General features: G+C 37.1%; 1 protein-coding gene across 1 annotated transcript in view; it reads left to right on the top strand.

Annotated features, from left to right (window-relative positions):
* LRP2 (LDL receptor related protein 2) overlaps positions 1-25281 on the top strand; it is a 118320-nt gene that overhangs the window by 55727 nt on the left and 37312 nt on the right. The window contains exons 30-46 of the mRNA XM_005152772.3: positions 71-248; positions 2192-2320; positions 5700-5866; positions 8379-8522; positions 9947-10056; positions 11403-11580; positions 11929-12142; positions 12627-12866; positions 12997-13185; positions 14311-15231; positions 15707-15872; positions 16664-16822; positions 20016-20305; positions 21579-21782; positions 22190-22432; positions 23383-23508; positions 25157-25276. Coding sequence (XP_005152829.2) covers positions 71-248; positions 2192-2320; positions 5700-5866; positions 8379-8522; positions 9947-10056; positions 11403-11580; positions 11929-12142; positions 12627-12866; positions 12997-13185; positions 14311-15231; positions 15707-15872; positions 16664-16822; positions 20016-20305; positions 21579-21782; positions 22190-22432; positions 23383-23508; positions 25157-25276 — 3778 coding nt within the window. The remainder of the gene's footprint in view (positions 1-70; positions 249-2191; positions 2321-5699; positions 5867-8378; positions 8523-9946; positions 10057-11402; positions 11581-11928; positions 12143-12626; positions 12867-12996; positions 13186-14310; positions 15232-15706; positions 15873-16663; positions 16823-20015; positions 20306-21578; positions 21783-22189; positions 22433-23382; positions 23509-25156; positions 25277-25281) is intronic.

Raw genomic sequence — 25281 nt, forward strand, 5'->3', positions numbered from 1 at the left:
TGTTACTTCATTGCAAGCTTTACATATAAATATCTCCAGAACTAAATTGTTAAACTTCCTTGCCTTTTAGATATTGCAGCATCCACATGCTCTAACTATCTTTGAAGATTTTGTGTACTGGAGTGATCGCTATACTAATAGAGTAATTCGGGCCAATAAATGGCATGGAGGAAACCAGACAGTTATGATTTATAACATTCATCAGCCTTTGGGGCTTGTGGCAGTCCATCCTGTAAAGCAACCTAATGGTAAGTTCAGCAAAACAACTTTAGTAATGACAAAAATAAACCATGCAGCAGTGTCATGCATAAGCTCTTCTGGAATCAGTCTTGTCAGCAAATGGGCTGGGTTAAACCAAGCAAATTATTCATACTATTGACTTGCAACAGAAGGTCATTTCAGCCTGTACAGCCTCACATTTAGGGAGAGTAACCTAGGTAGCATGTAGTTCTAATGACTAGCCAAAAAGAATAGTAGGGAAGTAGTATGTACCATTTGCTTGTGCTTTGTTTTAAATGTTATTATAAGAAAATCGGAGCATTTTTGGAAAACATTCTAGTTGTCAAGATTTGTCTCTGATACTAGACTCAGTTCCTCAAATGTGAATGAAATTATTCTTTTAAACAAGACTACTGTCATTAACCTTCTCTGAAAGCACTTTTGTCTTATTTTACTTAATGAAATAATAATAATAAATAAACTGCTTCATTGCATTCAGGATTTCTGCTAAATCCTGAATTTAGGTGATCTTTTGCAGATGAAAGACACTAAAAAACAATTTGGGTTTTTTTTTCTTTCTGTTAGGTATAGTTATCTTCTAAATCAGACTTTTTTGTCATTTCATGGTGTGACTTGTAGAGGGGGAAATATTTTGACATGAATATTGTATTTCATTTTCTGCTCTTATTTCCTGTGTATGGAGTGTTTCTGATTAATAAATGTAATGATGACTGACTTTTTTTCTTTAAAACTTTCATTCTGGGGAGGGTGAACAGTTGTGTCTGGGTAAGGTGCTAGTAATGTTAGGGCTATGTCTGTTTTGGAACCAAACATTCCTTAATCATGTTCACAGCTAAAGCCCCTTAGCATTCTCACTACAAATTGTTCAGTAACCAGAGGGTACCATTAATTTATACATCACAGTTCTGGTTTAAGAGGTTTTATTTTACAACCCAAGGTATAAAAAACTTTCTGCCACTGGTGGAGAAAATTGCTTATTTTAATTCATTATTTTAAACTAGTACATTTTATGATTTTTCGCTTAGAATTGTTCAGTTGTACTTTATGTGGCCAGACAAAGGAGGAAACAAAGCACTTGTAAATTAACAGAAGATGCTGATAATTTGCAGATTGAAATTCCAGATGCCATATTAAAACTGTTACTCACTCTCCTTTTTTGGAAATCATTAGCTCTTACACCAGCTAGAGTTTAGATTTATTATATTGATGAGGCGAATAATTTTCTTGCAGTTTGAGTTTATGCCATTGTTTTATTGTCATCTTGTTAATTTGATTTCATTCCTTGATAGCTTTTATATTAAGAACAATTGCATCATCTCCTGGAATTTCCAAGTTTCTTAGAATGGGCCCTGCTGCAATTGTTAAGGACATACTCAAGAGCTGTTTTTTATTTTTCTATGAGGATGGGTCATCCTGAAAAATCCTCTTTAGCAGCAATTTTGTGGAAGTGATTTAAATGGTTGTATATTTAGTGTATATTAATAATAGCAGTCAGTAGTGATCACCTTCATAGTGATCCAAGAAATTCTGCATTGAACTCCCACTACCTTTGAACAGGTGACTATTTTATGGTTTTAGTTTTCTCAAAGAAGCTTCAGTAAATAATTTAAATCCCTCATTTAGAAGGCTTATAATGATCAAAGACTGAAAATCCCCAGTGTAGTTAAGAAAAGTTTGAAAAGAAGTTTGAAAGGTTTTCTGTGATGCATAAAAAATGAAAGAAAGAAAGAAAAGACCACTCTGCTAATGGTACTGGTTTCACATGAAAAAATTATATCCTGTTAGGAGTGTATGGTATTATTTGTGGTTCTTGGAAATATTTTAGTTTTTAAGTTTTAGGAAATAGCTGGGTTTAGTGCTGGGTTAATATTATCAGTAGCAATGAGATTGAATAATCCTTCTAGTCACTCATATTGTTACAATTGCTAATACTTTCTTTTTTAATTTTCAGGTATCAATTCTTGTGCAGCCTCCCCCTGTAGCCACCTCTGTTTGCTTTCCTCATCTGGACCACTTTTTTTTTCCTGTGCTTGTCCTTCAGGATGGATTCTTTCTCCTGATAACAGGAATTGCATGAGAGGTAGGGCAGTAATAGTGAGAGATGAAAAAAAAAAGACCTGACACTATCAAATCCATCCCTCTGTTACGCAGAATGATACTTCAGATCTGTGGGATGTTGCTCATGAAATCAAAGTTTGGGGCCATTCCAGGCAGGAAGATGGATGGCCTAAAGGTTTGAAGCCAGGTTCTTGAAAGAAATCAGTCAGAGATTCAGATGCTCTTTTAGCATGTCAAAGTGCTTTAAAGAAACTACAGTTTAAAATTTCTGAACACATTGAATGTTTTCATATTGGAATACCTCTAGAAGGAGTTTAGTGTCAGTTAAAAATAAAAACATACTCTGGCAGAATGTTGTTCTCATGATAAATATTTAGCCTAGAAACCTGTTTTTAAGAGTTGCAATTCTAAGAATGTTGGGATACAGAACAAGAAGGGACTTTCTGGGTCACTCAAGTCTGTTTCCTTTTTGTCTTTGACTACCATAACATACTGCCTTTCACCAGGTGAGCTGCATTTTAAGAGTAATTTGGTTTCTTGCCCCTAAAACTCACTGAACTTAATGGTTTTGATATTTGGAAACTTGCTTTTCTGTTCAAATATAGTCTTGCCCTAGTTTGTATCCATTTCTTATGCCATTTTTGTCCTTCAGGATAAATAGTGTCAGTAGCTTTCCTTCAGCCCTGATACATGTTCTGTTGTGGAAAAAACTAGTATGTCAAATGCAGGAGGTCTAGAAACACAGCCTAAAATTGCAGATGCTACAGGTGGTGCAGCTGTAACAGAGCTAGCCTTTGTAAATAAAACTTTGTATCAAAAAGTACTGCTGAACCTTCTTTGAACAGTCCACAGACATCAATGATTTGGAAAAATCATTTAGCCAACTGATTAAAAGTCACAAAAATTCTAAGTATTGGTAGGCAGTTTGTGAAAATTGACCTGATTTGTTTTGTCAGATAATACATCGATTATTAATTTTTTATCAGTGGTACAGATATGAAGTATGCTTTGGTGCCTCCCTGGTAATGAAGCTTCAAATCACTAAAATATAAGTAGAAAGTGTCTTTGGGATCAGCTAACACATCAAATTTCCATCAGGCAGAAGATCTTTTCTTTTTAAACTACCCAAATTTTAAAAGCCATGTGATGCTGCTTTCCTGTTTGGTACTTAGCAGTGTGTTCTTTAAAGAGTTGTACTGCATTCACAATTTTTCACACCAGCTGTAAGAGAAGTACCATTTATATAATCTGAAAGGGAATGAAAATTTGTTTGATGTATTTAAAAAATGAGGGTTCCCTTTAGAAATCTGTATTGGTTTTAGTATGTGCAAGCTTATAGAGATACCATGAAAGAAACAAAACATGGCAGTGACGAATCACATGCATGTGTAGAGTTGGACCCAGTTCTGCTGCTGAATTGAGCTATTGACAATTCTTATTTTTACTTACTACATTTTGCAAAGTTCCCTATGTCTATTTAGGTACAGTTGTGGCCCTTTTATAAACTGCATAAATGCTGTCTATAAATTTGTGTAAGAGAAATAGCAATATCTTTTTGTGAAGCGCAATTCTTTTTCTACTATTTGGGCTTATTTTTTTCTTTTTAGATGGAATTTATACAGTTGAAACAGTATGTAAAAAAACAGCTACAGATTTTGGGAATTAAAACAAAAAAAAGTTGCTGAAGGTCAGCACAGCAGAAAGTATAAAACATGCTGATTCCTTTCACAGTAAAAGCTTTTAATTATTGCTAGTGATTGCAAAGGTTTAGGCACTTGCCATTTCTTTTCTAATATTTGCTATTATCCTTAACTTTGCTGTCATTGTTTACTTTAAAAGGCCAGCACAACCTTTCAGAAAGAAGAATAAACTGAGCTGCATCCATATGATTGCCCAGTGTCTCTGCAAAACAATGATGTTGATTTTCTCTGCCTAATTAGTTCTCATATTAAATGCTGCTGACTTCAGATTGATGGAAAGGCATTGATTCTAGGATTGCACTATTTCTAGCTTTACATAAGAAGAATGCTGATAAGATTGCCCTTGCATGTATTTTACTTTAAGCTGCATTTCAGGTTGACATTAAAGATAGTGAATGTATCAAGCTGGCTTGGAAACAAAACAAGGATTTTGTGTATGGTAAAATCTGGTATTAATATGATAAATTTGCATATTTTATATAACAATATATTAATTATATATGGATCATAATTTCTCATGTAAACATATACTATTACATTTAAAGATTGCTGAAGTTATATTAATGTCTATCTGTTGAAGCTACACAGTTTTTTAGATTTGTATAGCTCAGCAAATTTGCTCTATTGTCCATTAATGCAAATGAGGAATAATCATACTGTATAGATTCACACAGGTGGTAAACTTGAAGCAATCAGCAAAAAATTTGGTGTAGAATATACTTGTTTTAAATGAGATTATCAAACTTGTAAAGCACAAACAGTGTAGCCTAGAGAATTCGTATATCTATATCTCAGCTGGATTCAGTAGTGTTGTAGTGTTTACAATTGCAAAGGGAATAATGATTCCAGGGTCTTGTATGCATTGGAACAATTCCACATGAATTTAGCTGTTTTTTGCATATGTTTTATACAAGAGTACTGGCATGCAGTATTCTTCGGCAGGGGGAATGGAAGAAGTCCAAGAATTTCATAGAGCTAGCTATATGTCCTGGGGCAATTATTGGCCCAAATGTGATTTTTCTGCTGAGACAAACAATATCTAAGTTTATGTCAAATTTGACAAAGAACTCCAGCTGCAAGAGAGAAGTATGGAGAATAATTTTTGAGAAGTGCAATGATGTGTTGGCTTGTGTTTTTTACTGTCAATTTTTTTACTGCAAAATTTATATATTGAAGAAAGTAATAATAAATAACCGCCACCCTCCCAAACCAAAACAAGTCTTTCACCTTCCACCAGACCAGGTTGTTCAAAACCCCATCCAACCTGGCTTTGAACACTTACAATATAATAAATATCAGCAATTGCTGCTGTGACATTGTACCTTGCTTGTGAGTCCTGCTCAGTAGTCATTAGAACCCATGATCTCAGGCAGGTCCTGGAGAGCCTCAGAGCTTTGTCCTACTGATTCCCATTCTGAGAGATGGGTCAGCAATGAATGATTCTGCCTTATTTACCCTCTCCTCAGAATTTACTTGCTTGTGCATCGTGGTTGCACTGTGCTGAAACTTTAAATGTTAAAACGATTACAATAACTGGTAACCACACCCCCACTGTGGGCACAACTTGTGTTTGGAAACATCACTGATGATATTCAGCCATTCCTGAGCATCATGGAACTTTTGGGTGGGAGAGGGAAAGCATATTGTAATGCCATTTTCTTGATCAAGAATAACTCTGAGCTACATTATATGTTTCCACAGTTGAACACCCTTTCCTTATTGCTGTAAGAGATAATATAATTTATGGAATTTCTCTGAACCCTGAGGAAAAGACGAATGATGCGATGGTTCCAATAGCAGGAGTTCAAAATGGTGTTGATGTTGACTTTGATGATTCTGAACAGATGATTTATTGGGTTGAAAATCCAGTAAGTTAGTATTTGTGTTCAAATGTGCACTAAAATAAGACTCCTTATTTTAAATTAAAGTTTTTGACTGATATATATTATGATTGCAGTTAAGAATTTTTATGCATGTAATTGCAATGAATGAAATGTGGAGTGTTTGGTTTGTTGTTGTTTGATTGGGGATTTTTTCTGCTTTGTTTTCCCTACTAGGATAAGATAAAGAAGCTTAATCTCTTTTGTAAGCTAGTTTTCATCTTTGTCAGCTGAAATACTTGATTAATGGTATTTCTAACTCAGCCAGAGATGTGAACAGGAATATCAGAAAGCCTTGACAGAGCCATATTCTCAGCTCCCCTTTGCTATAGTCCACTCTTCCCTCTCTCTTGATTTAGGACGTAATTCTGCAAACACAGCCAGAATAGCTCTCCATGTGAGCAGTATATGGGACACAGTGGCACTAAACGTTAGAATGAAGATACACGCATCTAGCCTGAGTACTCTAATAAAGTAACATAGTAGAGAGGCAGCTTATTCTTTAGATAGAATAAGTAGATTTCAAAGTCATAACAATTTAGAGATAGCACATATAATCTGATTTTTAATAGTTGATCATAGTTGTTTATCGAAGTGATTGCAATGCTTGTCCTGAACTAAGAAATTGTGTGTTCCCTAATTTGTTAGCTTTCATCCACACAAGATTGATAGTTTTGTTTTTTTTTCCTCCCAACCTGTTTCCTTTACATTTTTCAGATTTGAAGTACAAAAAAAAAAAAAAGCACCACTCACTCTAAAGCCTTTTCTGTGGCACTCATACAGGGATTATAATTTATTGTTTCCTCTTTGGAAATTAGAATGGCTAGCTCCCATGAAGTATTTAAATAGACCTATTTAAGCAAACCTTTGTCAAGGGAACTAGATAAATTCTCAGGAATCTGTTTGATCCTTTGTGCAGTCTGTAAAAATGTTTTTTACAAATCTCAGCCAGCAGATTCAGCTGACATTTACAACAGGTTGAACAGTTGTGCTGGAGGTCGTGAGCTGATATGTCTATTAATGGAGTTGTCAAATGAAATGCCAGTTGCCTCTGCTGGCTGAGCATGGGTTAGTGCTGTACTTTAGTTAGGTCTTGAGCTTCAGCCTGACAGATGCATGATTATGGGCATGTTCTGTACCCCTGACCTGCAGGACTCAGGCTGCTGTTGCTCACAGCTGACACACTTCTGTCAGTCATGTCTCACTCTCTGGAAAAAGCGTTTTTCTCCAGTTTCTAATGTCAGAAACATATTTGCCTGTTTTCTTAGCTGTAGCACTTGTCCATTACAACAAGGCCTCTTTCTTAGTACCCTTTTTGTCTCCATCCGTTGCAAGTTTGGGTTTTCCTGTGGTTTGTCTACCCTTGACAATACTGGCAGAGAAAGTACAGGTAAAACTATGCAACAGTTCAAGCAGTAGTTAATGCTCAGGTGAACATCCATAAACTTCTTCATCCTGTCTGAAGCAAACTTGGGAAACAAAGATAAACATGAGAGTTCCCTGTTCCACTTGAAAACCATTTCTGGAGTATCTTTATCTTCAGCTGCCATGTTCAATAGGTTATTAATTATAAATGCCAATAATAGGTAGGAGAATTTCCCATTGTCTTTACAGTGCCTATCATACTAGACACTGTTGTAAATATTCAATATCCATCAGGCTCTCAAAGTAGGATTTTTATAGTACCAAAAGTTATTCTACTTTCCAATTTTTATTTTATAGGCCTGAGGATTCAAGGACAGGTTAATTTGTAAATAGCACTACATTATTAGGATTCAGCAAGCAGCATGCTACTGATGTCTAGAACTTTTACCTATTTAAGCCAGCTTTTAATTTGGCCTGGAGCTCTTGTTCGGATTTTTACTGTCTGATATTTTGGTTCCTTTCTGAAGCACCATTTTCAATTCCATACTGGTATATTCAGACAGTATACTGATAACATGGTAACAAAGCAATTAAGAATATGCATGGACTAAATTATCACTGGCTGCTTTTCCTAAAGCTGATTCTAACTTGTTTCTGCTCTGAGATGTCAACTGCAACTTGTTCTCCATACTTTTTACTGCCTGGGAGTGGTCTGCCTCTGCCTCCACCTCTTGCTTTCCTGGACTGGGCAAGTGTTAGCTGGACAGCCTCTTGTCTTCAAGTGATGCAAAGTTCAGGCTGTAATGGTGTGCTGTATGTCCTGTCCCGTTGAGATGTCAGTGCCCCTCTGTCTTTCCAGCAAAGTGCCAGAGCAGAGCAAACTTACTGCACGTGTTGCCTCAGTAAAGAACTGGGGTGGTGAGTCCCAGTGCTACCTTGTCTGGGAGCCTGCACTACAGAGCCAGATCTTCCCCAGACATGGTCAGCATGTCTGCATGCTTGTTTATATTGTGCTTTAGCATCACACACTGTAGCTAATACCATAGAATTTGCAAGTCATAAACTTACGTAGTTGGAATAGACCAGTGTTTTCTGCTCTTGAAATCTTTTTCACTACTGCTATCTTTTTTCCAAGGGTGAAATTCACAGAGTGAGGTCAGATGGATCCAACAGAACAGTTTTTGCTTCAGCAGCTGTTATTGGTGCTCCCTTTGGTCTGGCATTGGACTGGATATCTGCAAACCTGTATTACAGTAACCCTGCCACTCAGTCACTTGAGGTAATTATTTAAGAAGGTTCGTGGTTTAAACCCAGTCAGCCACACAGTTTCTACTCTCCCCCCTCCCCCCTCACAGAGGGATGGGGAGGAGAATCGAAATAATGTAACTCCCATGTGTTGACATAAGAACAGTCCAGGAACTAAGGTGTAACACAAATCGCTACTGCTACCACCAATAATAATAATAATAATAAGAGAAATAACAAGGGAAGAGAATACGATACCACCCACCGAAACGTGCCCGACCGAGAAGAGAGAGTGCCTTTCCAGGTAACTCCCAGTTAGCTTCCTGGGCATGATGTGCTGTGGTATGGGATACATCTTTGGCTAGTTTGGGTCAGGTGTCCTGTCCCTGCTTCCTCCTGGCCTCCTCTCCTCCCTGGCAGAGCATGAGACTCACGAAGTCCTTGGTCAGAGTAGACATCAGTGTTATCAGCTCTGTTCCCAGGCTGAAAGTCAAAACACAGTGTGGCACCAGCTACTAAGAAGGAGAAAAATTGACTGCTACTGCTAAACCCAGGACAGAAGGGCAATTGGAAAGTAAAAGCTTAGAATTTTCACTGCTAAGTGTACAGGTTGAAATCAGTAATTTAGCTTTGTTTTGTGAAAAACTGAAATTAGATTAATTTTAAAATGCAAACTGTAGAAAAATCCTTTGCAAACTTGAAGAGATAAACCTATTTTTGAGCATAGTCAAAAAGATTGAAAGCAGTCTATTCTGGGAACTTGATTTCTGCTTAGATATCTCTCCTTCCCCCCAGCCATTCAATCGTTAGGCTTCTGGTATTTGGCACTAAACCTTTTTGATCACTAGAGTTATTATTATTATTATTACTGTTCTTCCTTCAAATCAATAATCCCAATGCAGTCCATCTGATAGTAAAGAATTTTGCCATCAAATGCCGAAGAGCCAAGATCCACTACCAAATGTTTTGATATGATATTATTTAGCTTTCTGGAGACTAGGAGTGTGATGGTATGTGAAGGATAAAATTGCCATTTAGTGTAGGGAAATAGAGGATAAGCAATGTATAATACAGTAATGACTGTGAATAAGCCCAGTCATTGATATCTATGTCCCAAAATACAAATACATACTATTAGATTACAAGGCAGCTAATTTAAACAAATAAAGTTGAATATTTTCTAAATCAGCATTTTATCAACCCTTTAAGCCTGTAATACGTTCAAGATATTATGGAAAGATTAAGTATTTGTATACCAAGAATGTTTACTTGTTAATACAGATTCCGGGCCACAAGTAGCTCTTTCAAGAGATGCATGTTAGACAAGGGGGGTGGTTGGAGTACAGAACATCTTTCTGTCATAATATTTGAGAGAGTATTCTGCAATTTCTTCCTTTAATTTGAAAATGTATCATAAGTTCTATATTACATGCTCTGATGAGTTCAGTGTCTGCATAGGTCCTGAAGCTGCATGGAGATGTAATGTACAGGAAAACGCTGATTACCAATGATGGCACCTCTCTGGGAGCTGGCACACCGATTGGTTTGACAGTTGATCCAGCAAGAGGGTAAGTTTCCAAAATTAACGTTGGTTTTGCATGAGAGTATTCTCTGCATTTTTCTTAATCTTTAGGGTCTTCAGCTTCCATCCTAAATTTTATAGAATCACAGAATGATTTGGGTTAGAAGGGACTTTAAAGATCATCTAGTTCCAACACCGCTGTCATGGGCAGGGACACATTCCTCTAGAGCAGGTTGCTCAAGGCCGCATCGTTGGACATTTCTAGGAATGGGGCATCCACCATTTCTCCGGGCAACCTGTTCCAGTGCCTCACCACCCTCATAGTGAAGGATTTCTGACTTTGTTGTTTGGTTGCTCTTTTGGTTTGTTTGTTTCTTTCTTTCACATTTATACAGAATTTATTTATTGTTTTTAAGCCCTAGAAAATACTTGCATGGCTTCATGAATTGTTGCATAGATGTTAATTCTCCTTCATTTACCATATACTTATATGGCAATTTCTTTACTCAAAAATATCTCAGAATATTATGACTGTGAAAAGAAATCTCTGAAAAATGGGAACCCAGAGTAAAGAGAACTCTGAAGTGTGTCTTTATAGTATCTTGTGATGTCTATCTTGCTGCCTTTCTATAGCAGAAAGACACAGTACATGGGAAGAATGTCACATGTTAAAGAGCAGAACACTAAATGTGATTGTACTGCATTCTCCAAATTGCAGCAGAATTGGCTGCAATTTGTTTATTTTTCCAACAGAGTATTTAAAATTGCAGTATGATGCTTTTTTTCCTCCCAGAAAAATAGTAGTGTTCCATAGGACCATATTAGTAGAAAGCTCTGCTGGTGACTTGGCAGGCTTTCAGATGAACTGAAGCCTGATGTTTTGTCCCTAGTTGGGAGTTTGGCTGCCATGTGCCCTAGGTGTTCTTCAGCAGCTGAGGCCAGAGCAGCGCACATACTCTCCAGAGCCACATAGTGGAATTTTGTTTCGTATAGATTTTTCCGAACTTCTAGTTTTATTTACAAATTGGAACTTAACTCGCTACTGAAACCTCTCAGCTATCTGGGAAACAGAATTATTAATCTGCTTTCTTGTTACAGTCCTAGGGCTCTACTTCAGTTTACCTGATGGTACTGTGGAAAGATACTGGAAGAGGTTATGAGTTTCTAAAAATGATTGAACAGACATTGTTCTCTTTTTCAAGACATTTCTTTTTTATTTCATTCTTTTTTTTCAAATGAAGTCTCTTTTTCCCTGTGGCCTGATTTGAAGTGATGTATGTTCAGATGTGCTTGAGTACTTGGATGATGAAGGAGATGGATATAAGCATATGCTGAAGTGGTCCATTGATCTCTTATCAGTTTTGTTAGCATATGTGATAATGTGTGTTACAGGAAGCTGTACTGGACAGATCAGGGAACTGACAGTGGAGTCCCAGCAAAGATTGCCAGTGCAAACATGGATGGATCAGGCATACAAACCCTCTTCACTGGCAACCTTGACCATGTAGAGTTCATTACCATTGATATTAAGGAACAAAAGTTGTACTGGGCTGTTACAAGCACAGGAATGGTAGGAGATATTTTGTAAATAGTTGCTTTTTTACCTGTTCATCTATCTCTGTTATTCTAGTTCCTGTACATAATTCAGTTACTTTAGTTTATCATCTAACTGGGAGCTGCAAGACTGAGCAAAATCTGAATAACTGTTGTTACTAATTACCATTTAAAATGTATGATGAATTTGAATGAAAAAACAGAAATTGTTGGCATCCTGCTGACCCTTTCCTTCCAACCTTGTACATAAAAATCTCATGCATGAAAAGATTTTAGTAGCATATATTGCATTTCGATTTTGTGTTGTTACATTGAACTTTTATTGTAAAAAATTGTAATGTTAAGCTTTAAACTGATTTCTTAGATTGAGAAAGGCAATGTGGATGGTACAAATCGTGTGACTCTGGTGGTTCATCTTTCTCATCCATGGGGAATTGCTGTGTATGATACCTTTCTGTACTATACTGATCGAGATTATGAAGTTATTGAGCGAGTTGACAAGTCCACTGGAGCAAACAAAGTAGTACTGAGAGATAATGTCCCAAGACTGAAGTGCCTGCGTGTGTATTACAGAGACAGTGAGTATTTGATAAAGGGGTATTTCAGGATATCCAACTTGTGAAAACTCAGAACCTTGCTCAGAGACAGAATACATGCTCTTTCAAAGGAAATTGTTTGATTGGGCTTTTAGGAAAAGTGTCAGAAGCACTTTAACTGATTTTGGTAAAGAGATATTCCACCTTCCAGTTAAGGCATCTATCAGCCCATGTAAATTTACTAAAGTATTATCAATGCAATATTGACTGAGTAACAAATTTTGTTACTTGGCTAAAAACTTATGTACCCATTTTATTTGCTTCTTGGCCCAGTTTATCTTAGATGTCAAAAAAACAGCAAATCCCTTGCTAACACTTATGTGCTAAAATGTACAGTGATTAAGTTCTTTATTTTTGCCAGCTGGTTGTTAATATTATGCAAAGATATGAGTTTGGCTATATATCCATGAGAGTTTGTGATGGTTAAGTTCAGATTTTGATGTCTTGCCATTTGTGTCTTTTACAGATTCTGCTGGTTCCTCAAATGGCTGCAGTAATAATATTGGAGTTTGCCAGCAGCTTTGTCTGCCTGTACCTGGTGGATTATTCTCTTGTGCCTGTGCCACTGGCTTTCAGCTAAATCCTGATAACAGAACTTGTTCCCCATACAGCTCATTTGTAGTTGTTTCTATGCTTTCTGCTATTAAAGGATTTAGTTTAGAGACATCTGATCACTCTGAAGCCATGGTACCTCTGGCAGGAAGAGGTATGTGAATATTATAGTAGGAATAAGATTTATGATTTCTGCACTTTGGCATTTCTTGCTGGCATAGCATGTTTTAAATAAGTTAGTTTATGTCAAAGGTAATTAGTTATTGTTTTTCAAAATATTTCAGGACGAAATGTGCTTCATGTGGATGTTCACATGCCTTCTGGTTTCATTTACTGGTGTGACTTCAGTAGCACAATTTCTTCTCGGAATGCAATACGTAAAATTAAACCTGATGGTTCTTCTTTTAGAAATGTTGTTACAAATGGAATAGGACGAAATGGGATCCGTGGCATTGCAATCGACTGGGTAGCAGGTAAGAATATACGAATTTAGCAGCATGCTGTACTTCACAGACTGTGAAATTTTTAGACTTGGATAAACAGATCCTAAAGGAACTGTTTTGAATGCGAGTCCTGTGATTCTAACTTATGTGTCTACAGACTGATTTTAAAACAAGAGAAAGTAGTGAATGGCTCTTATAGATAGGTATGTCTAAAAATGGAAGTTTATCAGAGCAGATGTATAGAAACTTTTCTCTCATGAGGAGTTCATGTTTGTCTTAGGTCCCTCTTCTTGTCTGTGAGTTCCTAAGTAGCTGTTGTCCAGTTTACCTCTGTACTTTAATACCACAGTGAAAAACATGTCCCAGAGAAGAATGCACAGAAGTTGTCTGATGGCACTGTTAATAAGAAATGAGGGCTGGTCATGTACCCTTAGACGTAGATGCTGTGTACAAATCCTATAAATTGTAATGAAAAGTAAAGAAAGCAGAAGAAATACTTTGTCTTTGAACTTTGATTTCCCCACTTGCACTTCCTGTTCCAATTTAAACATGTTAGAGATTAATTCAAATATTAACTCTTTAGAAAGTGTTCATCAACTCTGAGTAGCTATTGCCATTGATACCTTTATGCTATGCATATTACATATATGTTTGCAAAAATTTTCTGTTGATTGATAAGCTTATTGCAATGAGGTTTAAAATAATCTTCTGCTGTATACTGTTAATTTAGTTAGTGTATACAGTGCTGTGCCAAAATGTGGATTTCAGTTGTGTGTTCTAAAAGGTAAAGGGATAAAAATATGGAATGGCAAACTAAAGGCTTAGATTAAAAAAACCCAACAAGTGTACCTAAAGAATAATTGTAGTTAATGCACTTTTAATCTTACACCACTAATTTTCCCCATAGCAATCAGTGAGGTTTTAGGAATTAGTTGACTGTTACAATACCCATTACTTTGGGTGCCTTCTTTCCAATTCCTCAAAGGATAGGTAAGTATCTTATGCTTCCAACTACTACAGTGTTTATGGATATTCATTTTATTGTTTTGATTTTTTATCAGCTCATGTTTCTCAGGTATCAGTGCTAGATATTAACTTTCTGTTTTGGGTTTTGTTTGTTTTTTTCTTTTCTTTTGTTTGTTTCTTTAAATACAGGAAATCTTTATTTTACAAATGCATTCCTGACACAGACTTTTATAGAAGTTTTGCGTTTAAACACAACTTATCGTCGTGTTCTGCTTAAAACTACTATAGATATGCCAAGGCACATAGTAGTTGACCCAAAAACCAGGTATCTGTTCTGGGCAGATTATGGGCAAAATCCGAAGATTGAACGTTCATTTCTTGACTGTACCAACAGAACCGTTCTTGTGTCTGAGGGCATTGTCACACCTCGTGGGTTGGCCATAGATCACAGCAATGGCTACATTTACTGGGTGGATGATTCCTTAGACATGATAGCAAGAATTCAGCCTGATGGTGGTGATGTTGAAATTGTGCGTTATGGCAGTCGCTATCCAACTCCATATGGTATCACTATCTTTGGAAATTCTATGATCTGGGTGGATCGAAACCTGAAAAAAGTCTTCCAAGCCAGCAAGGAGCCAGGCAATACTGATCAGCCAACAGTAATAAGAGACAACATTAATTGGTTAAGGGATGTTACCATTTACAACAGTCACTTCCAGTCACGTGAACCCCTTGATATCAACAACAATCCTTGTGTGGACAATAATGGAGACTGTTCTCATCTGTGTTTTGCCCTGCCTGACATACAGACACCCAAATGTGGTTGTGCCTTTGGAACACTAGGCAGTGATGGCAAGAGATGTTCAATTTCAACTGATGATTACTTGATTTTTACTCTTGAGAATGCCCTCAGAAGTATCCACCTGGATCCTGAAAATCACAGTCCTCCCTTCCGCACAGTCAATGTGTTAAGAACTGCAGTGGCCCTGGATTTTGACAGCATAAACAACCGTATATATTTTACTCAAAGTTATCCTTCAGGGACAGGAAGAATCAGTTATGTTAGTATTTACTCAGCAATTAGCCCTCCAACAGTGGTTGCATCGGGTAAGTGCAGTGAAATGTGATACAGGATCATTTGATATTGAAAAAAAAGAAAAGGGCTGCAACACCTAGCACTAGCCCAGCTGGTATTTTTATGTTAATGGCCAAGGTAGACTATTTAGTTAAGGTATCTGGTGAAACATTCCTTTTGACTCTTCTTATATACATAATTATATATAATAAATTATAATTATATATAGTAAATTAATATTATGGACTGAGGGATGATTCCTGCTACTTGGAGAATAGCAGTCAAAACCGATGTCTTTGTGTAGAAAAGGTCTTCATAATCCTACTGCATACACAGGACTGCCTAAGTCCTAAGTATTAGTTCTTCAGATTTTTAAATAGACAAATTTATATTCATACCAATGGCATTTCAGAGAGATCTTTGATGTTGCCACATTGTAAGTCAGAGTGTTGTGATATCTTTGGAAACTGTACTGAACTTGTGTGTGTTTGACTGTATGTGTTGAAGACCTGGGGACTCCAGATGGCATAGCCTTTGACTGGATCAACAACAGAGTTTACTATAGTGACTACCTCAATCAGACTATCAGCTCAATGGCTGTGGATGGATCAAACCGCACAGTGGTTGCTCGGGTTCCACGACCAAGAGCCATCGTATTAGATCCCTGCAGAGGGTATGTGTGGCACTTTGTATACTTTGACTGTAGGTGAAATTACTAATTAGACTTTGACAAAGACTGACAGATACTTCCTGTTCTGAGCCCTAAGTTCTAGCTGTGCATAGCTGTCCTAGACCTAACTCTTAGGTTTCAGTTTTCTAAGCTGATCTCAACCTCAGAGATTTTAGTTTATTCTGAGTTTTTTAGAATATTGATGAATGTGTAGTGCATGAAGCTCCACTTAGTGAAGGTGGGAGCCAGGTGCTGTGGGTAAATGAGAATGATGTTCAAAGCAGGCATTTGTCAGGCAACTAACCATCCTTCATTTGCTGAGTAAGGCAAAATCTTGAAGATTTCTTCAAGAATATCCTAGAGATTTCTCTATGTAGAGTCTTTCCCATTTTCTGTTGTATTTTCTGAATGCCTCAGAAGAATTCTGCTTTCAGTATCAAAACATTCCCTGAGAGGCTGGGGATATTACTGTATTTTTAGCTTCATTGCTAATTATACTGTATTTCAAATGAAGAAAAATAACAGAGAAATTAATTGACTTTATTGGATTCTCATAGGAGTGGGAAATTTTTTTCTGAGGGTCACTCCAGTGAACCCCAATGATCCCTGCTAGAAGATTCCCTTATCAATGTGTGGGCCAAAATGGAGAAATTAGTTATTTTCCACTAAAACTAGTGCAAAACTACACTGCACACTTCAGTGAGGGACAGCAGGGTGGAAATATCCTGGAGTAGATAAGAGCTTTGTGAGCTTTGCTTGCTGAAAATATAACCTTGTAATCATGTTATTGACAGGTATATGTACTGGACTGACTGGAGTTCAAATGCAAAGATTGAAAGAGCTACACTTGGAGGAAACTTCAGAACACCTATTGTGAGCACCGATTTGGTATGGCCGAATGGGCTTACCCTGGACTATGAAGAACAGCAGTTATACTGGGCTGATGCAAGTCTGTATGTATTGTAATACACTTGTTAGTTTACATTTGGTTGATTTTCTAATAGATCTATTGTTTATTTTTCATCACTTTTAAAAATTTCAATTTAATTCGGTACTTTGTATTACAGAACAGTAAGTGTATTACTCAATAGTAATAGTGTCAAGTCTTGATGCGGAACTACTGTGAAGTAAGAAGTTTTGTTGTGCCATAGTGTAGACTTAGTCTACTGCTTTATGGCACTTGTACCCACTGGCAGTTTGTTGGTTTTATGTGCAACTCAAGACTTTCATCACCATCTTTGCTAACAAGTAATATCTCAGTGCACATGTTACATCATTCATTGCTCATGGTTAATTCCTTCTGGTTCCTTCAGTGCAGCAGTCCTTTTGCCTGCTTCTCCTTTTCTGTGACAGAAAAGTGATGTCTGTAATTTAATAACTATTATAGTCAGTTCCTCTGTTGGATCTTCTGGGAGGAAGGCATTCTTCTTTGGATTCATCTGTGTGCAGGAGGGCAAGATACGTGTAATGGGACCCTCTATTTTAAAGGGAATGCAGGGTGTTTAATGAGATGTCCTCTTTTCTCTTTCAAATTCTAGTTAATGGAGGTAGGAGAGCATCTGTTTAAACAGAATGAAGTCTTCTTTATTCTGACTTTTATGGGGAGGGCCTTTACCTCTTTAGAGGGACAAATTCCAGCATAGGATAAGATATGAAGACCAGACACTCAAAAAATATGTGCTCCTTAGCTCTGAATGCACCAGGAGACCACAAGGGTGAAGTGTATATTCTCCTCCATTTTTACTTTTGCTTATTCTCCTCTTGTTTATGCTAGTCTCCCAAAGATACTATCCACGTTCTCTAAAATAGTGTTTTATTCTTTTGTTCTAGACTCTACTGTTGCCTTGTAAGTATTGTGGGACAGTTGGGCACACACACAAGTCTAGACATACATCTCAAGTAGCTAGTTATACACTGTTCTTTCCCCATATCTTCACAGTTGCTGCATGCAACATATTAAGAATCCCTCAGCAGATGATAGCTTGACACTTGGGAACTATGTACAGGGCTCACCCTATAAAGTGCCATGAAAACATGGAATTACCTGAGCCTGTATTGCAGGAGAGTTGCGATGGAGCGTCTTTTCTTCTGTAGAAGCGCAATTTTGTAGTAAACTGCCTTCCTGCACTTTTCCCACAACTGTTCTTTCACATTAAAGCTTTTACTTTATGCAGTGTCCACCTATTATTATTTTCCTGCAGTAATAACTGAATTATGTTTTTTTGTTCTCCTTAGATTAAACACATCCTTTTACTTCCTAGTAGTGAAAGGATAGAAGCTGTTCATATGTCTGAGAAATTTCCTATCTGCTCATTTTCTCTCACTGGCCGTTTCCTTTCTTACTGAACACACACTGGTAGTCTAGTGAATGCTTTAAAAGGAATTGCTAAGAATTACATTTTGTCTCTAGAGAAGACTTAAACATATAGTTGCTTTGAGGTTAGATAAATTATATTCAGGTGCTAAGGCAAAGTTGTTGGAGCATGTTTGTGAGCACTGTTTTGGTGACTTGAAGTGAAGAGTGGAGATTCCACCTGGAGTCTCCAGTAACAACATTTGGACCTTCCAGTTTCACAGGCAAGAGATACTGGCCACACAGTGATGAACAGGGAGAGAATCTGCTGGCAGGAAGAAAATGACCGATTATGGTATCTTAAGTCCCATGGCTTTCTTGTCCTCTGAGGAGCCATTCTAGGATTCTTGTTAGCTGATTTTCAGAAGCTTGTGTGTGAAAGATGACACTGACATTGCAAAAACATCACTCCACTTCTTAGGCATTATACCTTTATATGTAGGCATACTGTACTACCTCTGTCTGCTCTTCAGAGATGGGTATGAAGAGCAGTGCAGTTGAATGATGCCATACTTGATGAAGCAGTGTCAACCCAAAGTGTGTTCTTTCTGTCAATCAGAATTTGGCAGTCCTCCTGTGTGAACATTACAGTGTGCCTGAACAGTAGGATGCTTGGAGCTGCAGGCAAGGAACAGTCTTTATCCATGCTCATTCTTGTCCTATCTTCAACTTGCTGACACTATATAATCTCATTTTCAGCATTTAGTGAATATCTTGATGTTTTTCTGTCAAGTTCTTTCTTTTATTTTGAATCATCCCCTCTTGGTAATCCTTCTCTTGTTGTCCTCATTGCAAATAACTTGAACATCTTCTGTTTTCTCTTCTGTCATGCTTCATTCTTGTATGATCTGTCTATCAGACAGGACTCTGTGTGATAAAAGGAACCTCTAACATCATGATTTTATAAACAATGCTTAGAAATAATGTCCTTGCACATATAGTGCACATTGAGTCTCCTGGCATCAGCATATCATCTTTTGCTTCCCCATGCATGGTCATTGGGGGTGGGAATGGCTGAGGGGGAGAAGCAGTAACAAGGTGGTTGAGGGTTAGTAGTACTGTCTGTGCAAGAATGGTTCACATACAGCAGAACATGTCTATCACAGAACTTGGAGTTGAGCCCTGATTTTCTGTGGCTCCTTGAAGTCTTATTTGTTGGAATTTTGCTTAGCATTGCTAACACTCTTCATAAGGTAGAATAAAAAATGGAAGATTAACTAGGAAGAAATATTCATCATATGCTATCAAATTTATTGTTTCTGTCTATTAGATGTTATATATATAGTGTTCATTATATATTAGAAATGTTTTCCCCTCCTGTGTTCTTATGTGAGAAATGACAGAAAATGCATGTTTGTCATCTCGTGAATTTGCTTGTATTTTCTGATTGTGTAATTCTGGATCTTCAGAAGATGAAACTGAAATGAAAGCATGTCCCATTTCATGGGACTGTTGGTTTTCTCCTGTTGTAAGAAGTCATTAATATCATATCTATTAAAAAAAATGTAGTCTCTCATGAAGTTTTGCATTCGTTTTAGCTCTCAGTAGCATAGCTGTTTAAACATTTCAATCTTCAGGCTGAGACTTGCAGTACATTATTGGGTCAGTATTACAGAGCTGCTGTGCATTACTGTTAGAAAATTTGAGATTTTTACCTCAAAACAACATTCTACATATTGGTGCACATTACTGAAATGGTGGATACTGGTTGGTGGACTAGTTAGGGCATGGCTTTATCCATGAACCAAAAGAATGCTTTCTTTTAAGATGTAATCATTTCTTTGTTATTTTAGGCAGAAGATTGAGCGATGCACTCTCACTGGTACAAATCGTGAGGTAATCGTTAGCACTGCTCTGCATCCATTTGGAATGACATTGTTTGATCAGCACATATACTGGACAGACTGGAGCACACAAAGCATTTACCGAGCTAATAAGTATGATGGTTCAGATCAGATTGTGATGATCATGAATCTTCCACAAAGACCAATGGATATTCATGTCTGGGCAAAAAGTAAGCAGCAACAGTGTACCAACCCTTGCAACCAGTTTAATGGTGGCTGCAGTCACATCTGTGCACCAGGTAAGCTCTTATGCTTGATGATTGTAAGGTATTAATGTTGCCTTTATGAGAGTTCGTAATATAATATGTTTAATATTTAATTTATAAATGCAATCAAAATGATTGCAATTCAAGGTCATAGTATTTTGTTAACACACCCGAGGGTTGTGTCTGAATCCTCACAAATAAAAATGATAGGTTTCCCTAAATATAAACCAAATCATTGTTTTCTGGGGTTTTAATATGGTTTTTGTTTTTCTTTTTTTTTTCCTCTGGGATGAGACATGAAATGAGCTCCACAGTATATGCTTGCCTTAGGAATACATACTGATATGCTGTATACTGAACAGGTGTTTCCTACTACATATTTAAAAAGTCTTTATGGTCACTATATCACATGATAATCTGAAGTCTTTACCTAATGATTAATTTCCAAAATAAATGTTTCTACTGTCCTGTTTTAAATGTTGGACAATTGGTAAGAAGTTGGCACAAACTGATTTCTGTCTACACTGTGGGACAGGTGTCCTTTGAAGCATGGGCTCCAGAAACATACTCTGTAGCGTCAGCTGCATTTTGGAGTGAGACCTGAGTGACATATGTCTTCCATCTTGTAACTCTCCTTGTGCACATTTAAAGAGAGAATTAAAGTGTGCCAACAGGTTGCCAGTCCAAATGGCCGGGAAGCCAGAATAGCAGTATACCCCAAAGAGCATACCCGTTACAGAGCTCTTTCATGTGTTGTGGATTTTTGGAAGTGATGCTCCTTCACTTTGAAAAGCTCATTCGATACCTGCTTGTGGTAATTGTGTAAATGCCTTTTAAAAGCTGTCTTGCCTGAAAACAGCTTCTGATTGATTTTGAAAAGACCAGTTAGTCTAGTGCAGGAGTTTTGAACATCTTGTTTTCATTTTGAGGGATAGAGACTAATCAGAGCTGCTGCAGCTCTGATATTTGAAAGCATCAGATGCCATCTTGCAGCCACCCAAAAACTATTTGGACAACAAGTAAATATCAAGATACTCCAAATTCTTATCTCAGTTCCTTTAAAGAACTCTGGAATAACTCCTGTGGGTTTTAATGAATTTGTTTATGCTTAATTAAGACAAAACTCTAAGTCACCAGACTTCTGAGCAGATCTTACAGGAATTCTGAGAATTTCATTTCCTTTTCCAGTGTTACAGCTGTGAACAGTTTCATAGAACCCTGTCTAAAGCAGCAATGTTAAATTTGTGGGTTGAGGTTTTTTTAATATTTTTTTTAATTTTATTTTTACTGTCAAACATAAATTTAGGTCCAGCTGGTGCAGAATGTCAGTGCCCCTCTGAAGGTCACTGGTATTTAGCCAACAACAACAAGCACTGTATTATGGATAATGGTACCAGGTGTGATACTGGTTTCTTCACATGCCTTAATGGGCAATGTATCTCTGAGCGATGGAAATGTGACAATGACAATGACTGTGGTGATGGCAGTGATGAATTGGAAAGTGTGTGTGGTAAGCATTTAAAATATCTTCATGAGAAAGTGATGCATGCTCTTTCTTACCTGTACTGTATTCTCAATTTTATGTCTTCCTGATCATGGATCTTAATGGCTGCCACTAGAAACAGTTTCTTGCTTGCTCGAAGACTTGAGATCTGAATGGCTATTAATTTGCTCTAGAATCCAAAAGCACTGTGGTATTGAGTTTTTGTCACGTATAGGTAATTTCTATTTTGTTTAATTCAAATATGTGTTTTACTTTGCATGCAGTCCGTTTTGCAGCTGTGTTTGCCCTGGCAGGTAAAAATATTGTGATTTTACTTGTTACTTTATCACAGAGCTTTGATTACACTTTATCCATGTATATTCATATCTATTTACTTACTTATTTATCTATTTATCCATTTATTTTCTCTGCAGCTTTCCATACTTGTCAGCCAACAGCTTTTACCTGTGGTAATGGGCGATGTGTGCCCTATCATTACCGCTGTGATCACTACAATGATTGTGGGGATAACAGTGATGAGGCAGGCTGCTTGTTCCGAACTTGTGACTCCCACACAGAATTTACTTGCAATAATGGAAGGTGTATTTCCCTTCAGTATGTCTGCAATGGAGTGAACAACTGTCACGATAATGGCACATCTGATGAGAGGAATTGCCGTAAGTTTGCTTACCTAGTGCTTATTTGAGTCTGAGTCTTTAGACTGAAGAAGAGGTAAATGTGTTTGTGTGTGAAGAATCATGACAAAATCAAAGAGGATAAAGGATTTCTTTACTTACATTATAGATTCTGCTTCATGTTATTTGAAGGAAATAGAATTGTTAAAAGGTATTCTGGAGTAGCCAAAGGCATTATATAATAACAATTGGTTTAAATAGTCTGCCTTGATGTAACAAATTTTCATGCAGTACTTACTGTTAGGTCTTTTGAGTAATCACATGGATTTCGAAAAAGTTATTTTGGATTCATTGGATGCAGGGCTCATGTTTTTGCAGGACTAGCCTGGAGTTCGACAGTGGACTTTTACTTTGTTAATTATACTATATTTAATCACTGGGAGTGCATATTTTGACACAGTTTATATTTATTCTGTTTAGAATGGTACACTTTGTAGCTCTCAAAGTTATCAGTAACGTTTGTTTTCCTGAAGATGTAAATTATGATTAGGTCAATATTGACTGCTTGTTACAGTTAATCAAACCCATCACGTCCTTGCACTAAGATTGCATTTTTCAGTGGAAAACATAGCTGGCTAGCTGGAGTTAGAGATATCCATGAAAATATATTTAGTGGATATTTAGTGGGATTTTTTTCTGATGATTCATACAGGACCAGCTGGTTGCAAATGCAGGCATTACAGTGTGAATACATGTCAATTTACATTGCCTCACACACAAGTATTGGTGTGTGTTTCTTCGATCGTTTTTGTCAGGATTTCTGTCAATGATAGCAGTTGTCTAATTGTTTCCGTATAGCACAAGTAGTATGACTGCAGTTTAGCAAGTGAGTGAGGTGGGACTCTATAACAATATTATTTATTTTTAATGAGATACAGCATAACAGTATTAAGAAAAACTCTAACGAACTTTTTGTTCGTCCCTCCTTAAAGCGGAGCGCACTTGCCAATCTGGTTATACAAAATGTCAAAGCACAAATATTTGCATTCCTCGAACGTATTTGTGTGATGGTGATAATGACTGTGGAGATATGAGTGATGAGAGCCCTACTCACTGTGGTAAGTTAATAGGGCCTCTGTTACTTTTCTTGTACTTCAGTAATTTATTCCACTGCTTTATGACATAACCCCAAAAGTGCTTAAAACATCTACTCTTGTAATACTGAAGAGTTATGAGGTGTATGCATTTCATTATTAGCTCTCAATTATCTAAGTCATGCTTTTATCTAATAAAGAAGATCATATTTTTTTCAGCATTTTTATGCAGCATTAGCGGGATCATTCCTTTTGCTAATTTTGCACTGTCTCCTTTATTGTTTTACAAGGTACTTCAGTATTACAGTGTTTTGGCTTGTTTTGATTTCACATTTGAATGTTTTTCCTTCTAATCATAATGAATAGCATACAGTCTCAAATGTAATTTCTTTTAGCTCTTCCACGTACTTACGTATGTCTTAGCTTATGATTTGTTGTTCATTGTAGCTGCCAGTTATTGTGTATAAGTGTCTAGTTTTCAATTAGCCTTAATTATAAAGCAGTTTATCTTTGCTGCTACAGACATTTGTATTAGGTAATAGGTATTCCTGTATAAGACGTTCGGCTCATAATGGATATTTTCAGATCCTGTTTTATTTTTAGTATTGTCTAAATGGATTACTTTCTGCTTTCACTGGTTTCCCTAAAGGTATCTGCCTTGAGTTAATCAGGCTACAGGTTTTCTAAAATATGAGTTCAATTTTTCTAGCCAGAACATGGCCACTTTTATCTATGGACCCCCATGTGTCAAAAATATGTGGCTATATATACTGACATAATGACTCTTGTGCTGCTCATGAAAGGTGTGCTTTTGTCCCTTCTGCTTTTTATGTCCCAGCACTGCTGACTTATTTAAATTGAGAAGTGGTGAAGGGCAAGAAAGAAGGTGACAAGGGGAGAATGGGAGATCCAAGAAGCCCCAAGACATTAATGAACAATTAATTGCCTTTGATTTCTGTCATTGAAGGCACACAGAAGAGCAAGTTAAAAGGCCAGATTAGGTCCTTTTTGGTATCTTGAAACCATCAGAGGGTACAGGAAAGTATCTGTAACTACTGAAGAAATTATCAAACACACTCTACATGCTAGGGGGCTCAGCCAGAGTGCAAAAGGAACGTTTGCAGTGTGCTTAGCTGGTACTATTCATGGTTACAGTTTGCTCTTGTCTGCCGTTAAGAAAAGATTCCTACCTGCAAGTGAAGAAAAAATGATGGGGAATCAAGGAAAGCAGTATCTGCCATCAGATATTACTTCCTTACTACACATTTTGATTCCTTGTAAAGCATGGAGTCTGCTACCACCTGGTTTGGGCACTGGAGAAATGGGTATATTTGACTGTGCTTATTTTCTTGTGCACAGATCTCAAGTACAAATGTAGAACATATTTACAGTTGTTGCATGCAGTCCTGTTTCCAGAGCAAATTCTGTCTACTTATTAGCTGATACGTATGCCCAAGGAGAAAACTAAGCCCATTTTTTGCATGCAAAGATCAAGTTTGTACAGTGAACTCATTGCAGATTGGCTGTGAAAAGACATCCTTCCTAGCATAATTTTTTCTCTTTCTTTTTTTGGGTCTGTAATATTTTTGCATAACATGGACTCAAAAGCAACTTAAAACAAGTTGGAAAGGTAACAGAGAGAAAGAAGTCATACATAGGTTTTTTCTTCCAGTCTCACTGACTTGCACAAATAGTGAGTTTCGTTGTACATCGGGACGTTGCATTCCTGCTCATTGGTACTGTGATCAAGGAATAGACTGTACTGATGGCTCTGATGAACCTGCCTCTTGTGGTAAG

The sequence above is a fragment of the Melopsittacus undulatus genome, chromosome 8 (genome assembly GCF_012275295.1).
Source record: "Melopsittacus undulatus isolate bMelUnd1 chromosome 8, bMelUnd1.mat.Z, whole genome shotgun sequence".
Taxonomy (NCBI): Eukaryota; Metazoa; Chordata; class Aves; order Psittaciformes; family Psittaculidae; genus Melopsittacus; species Melopsittacus undulatus.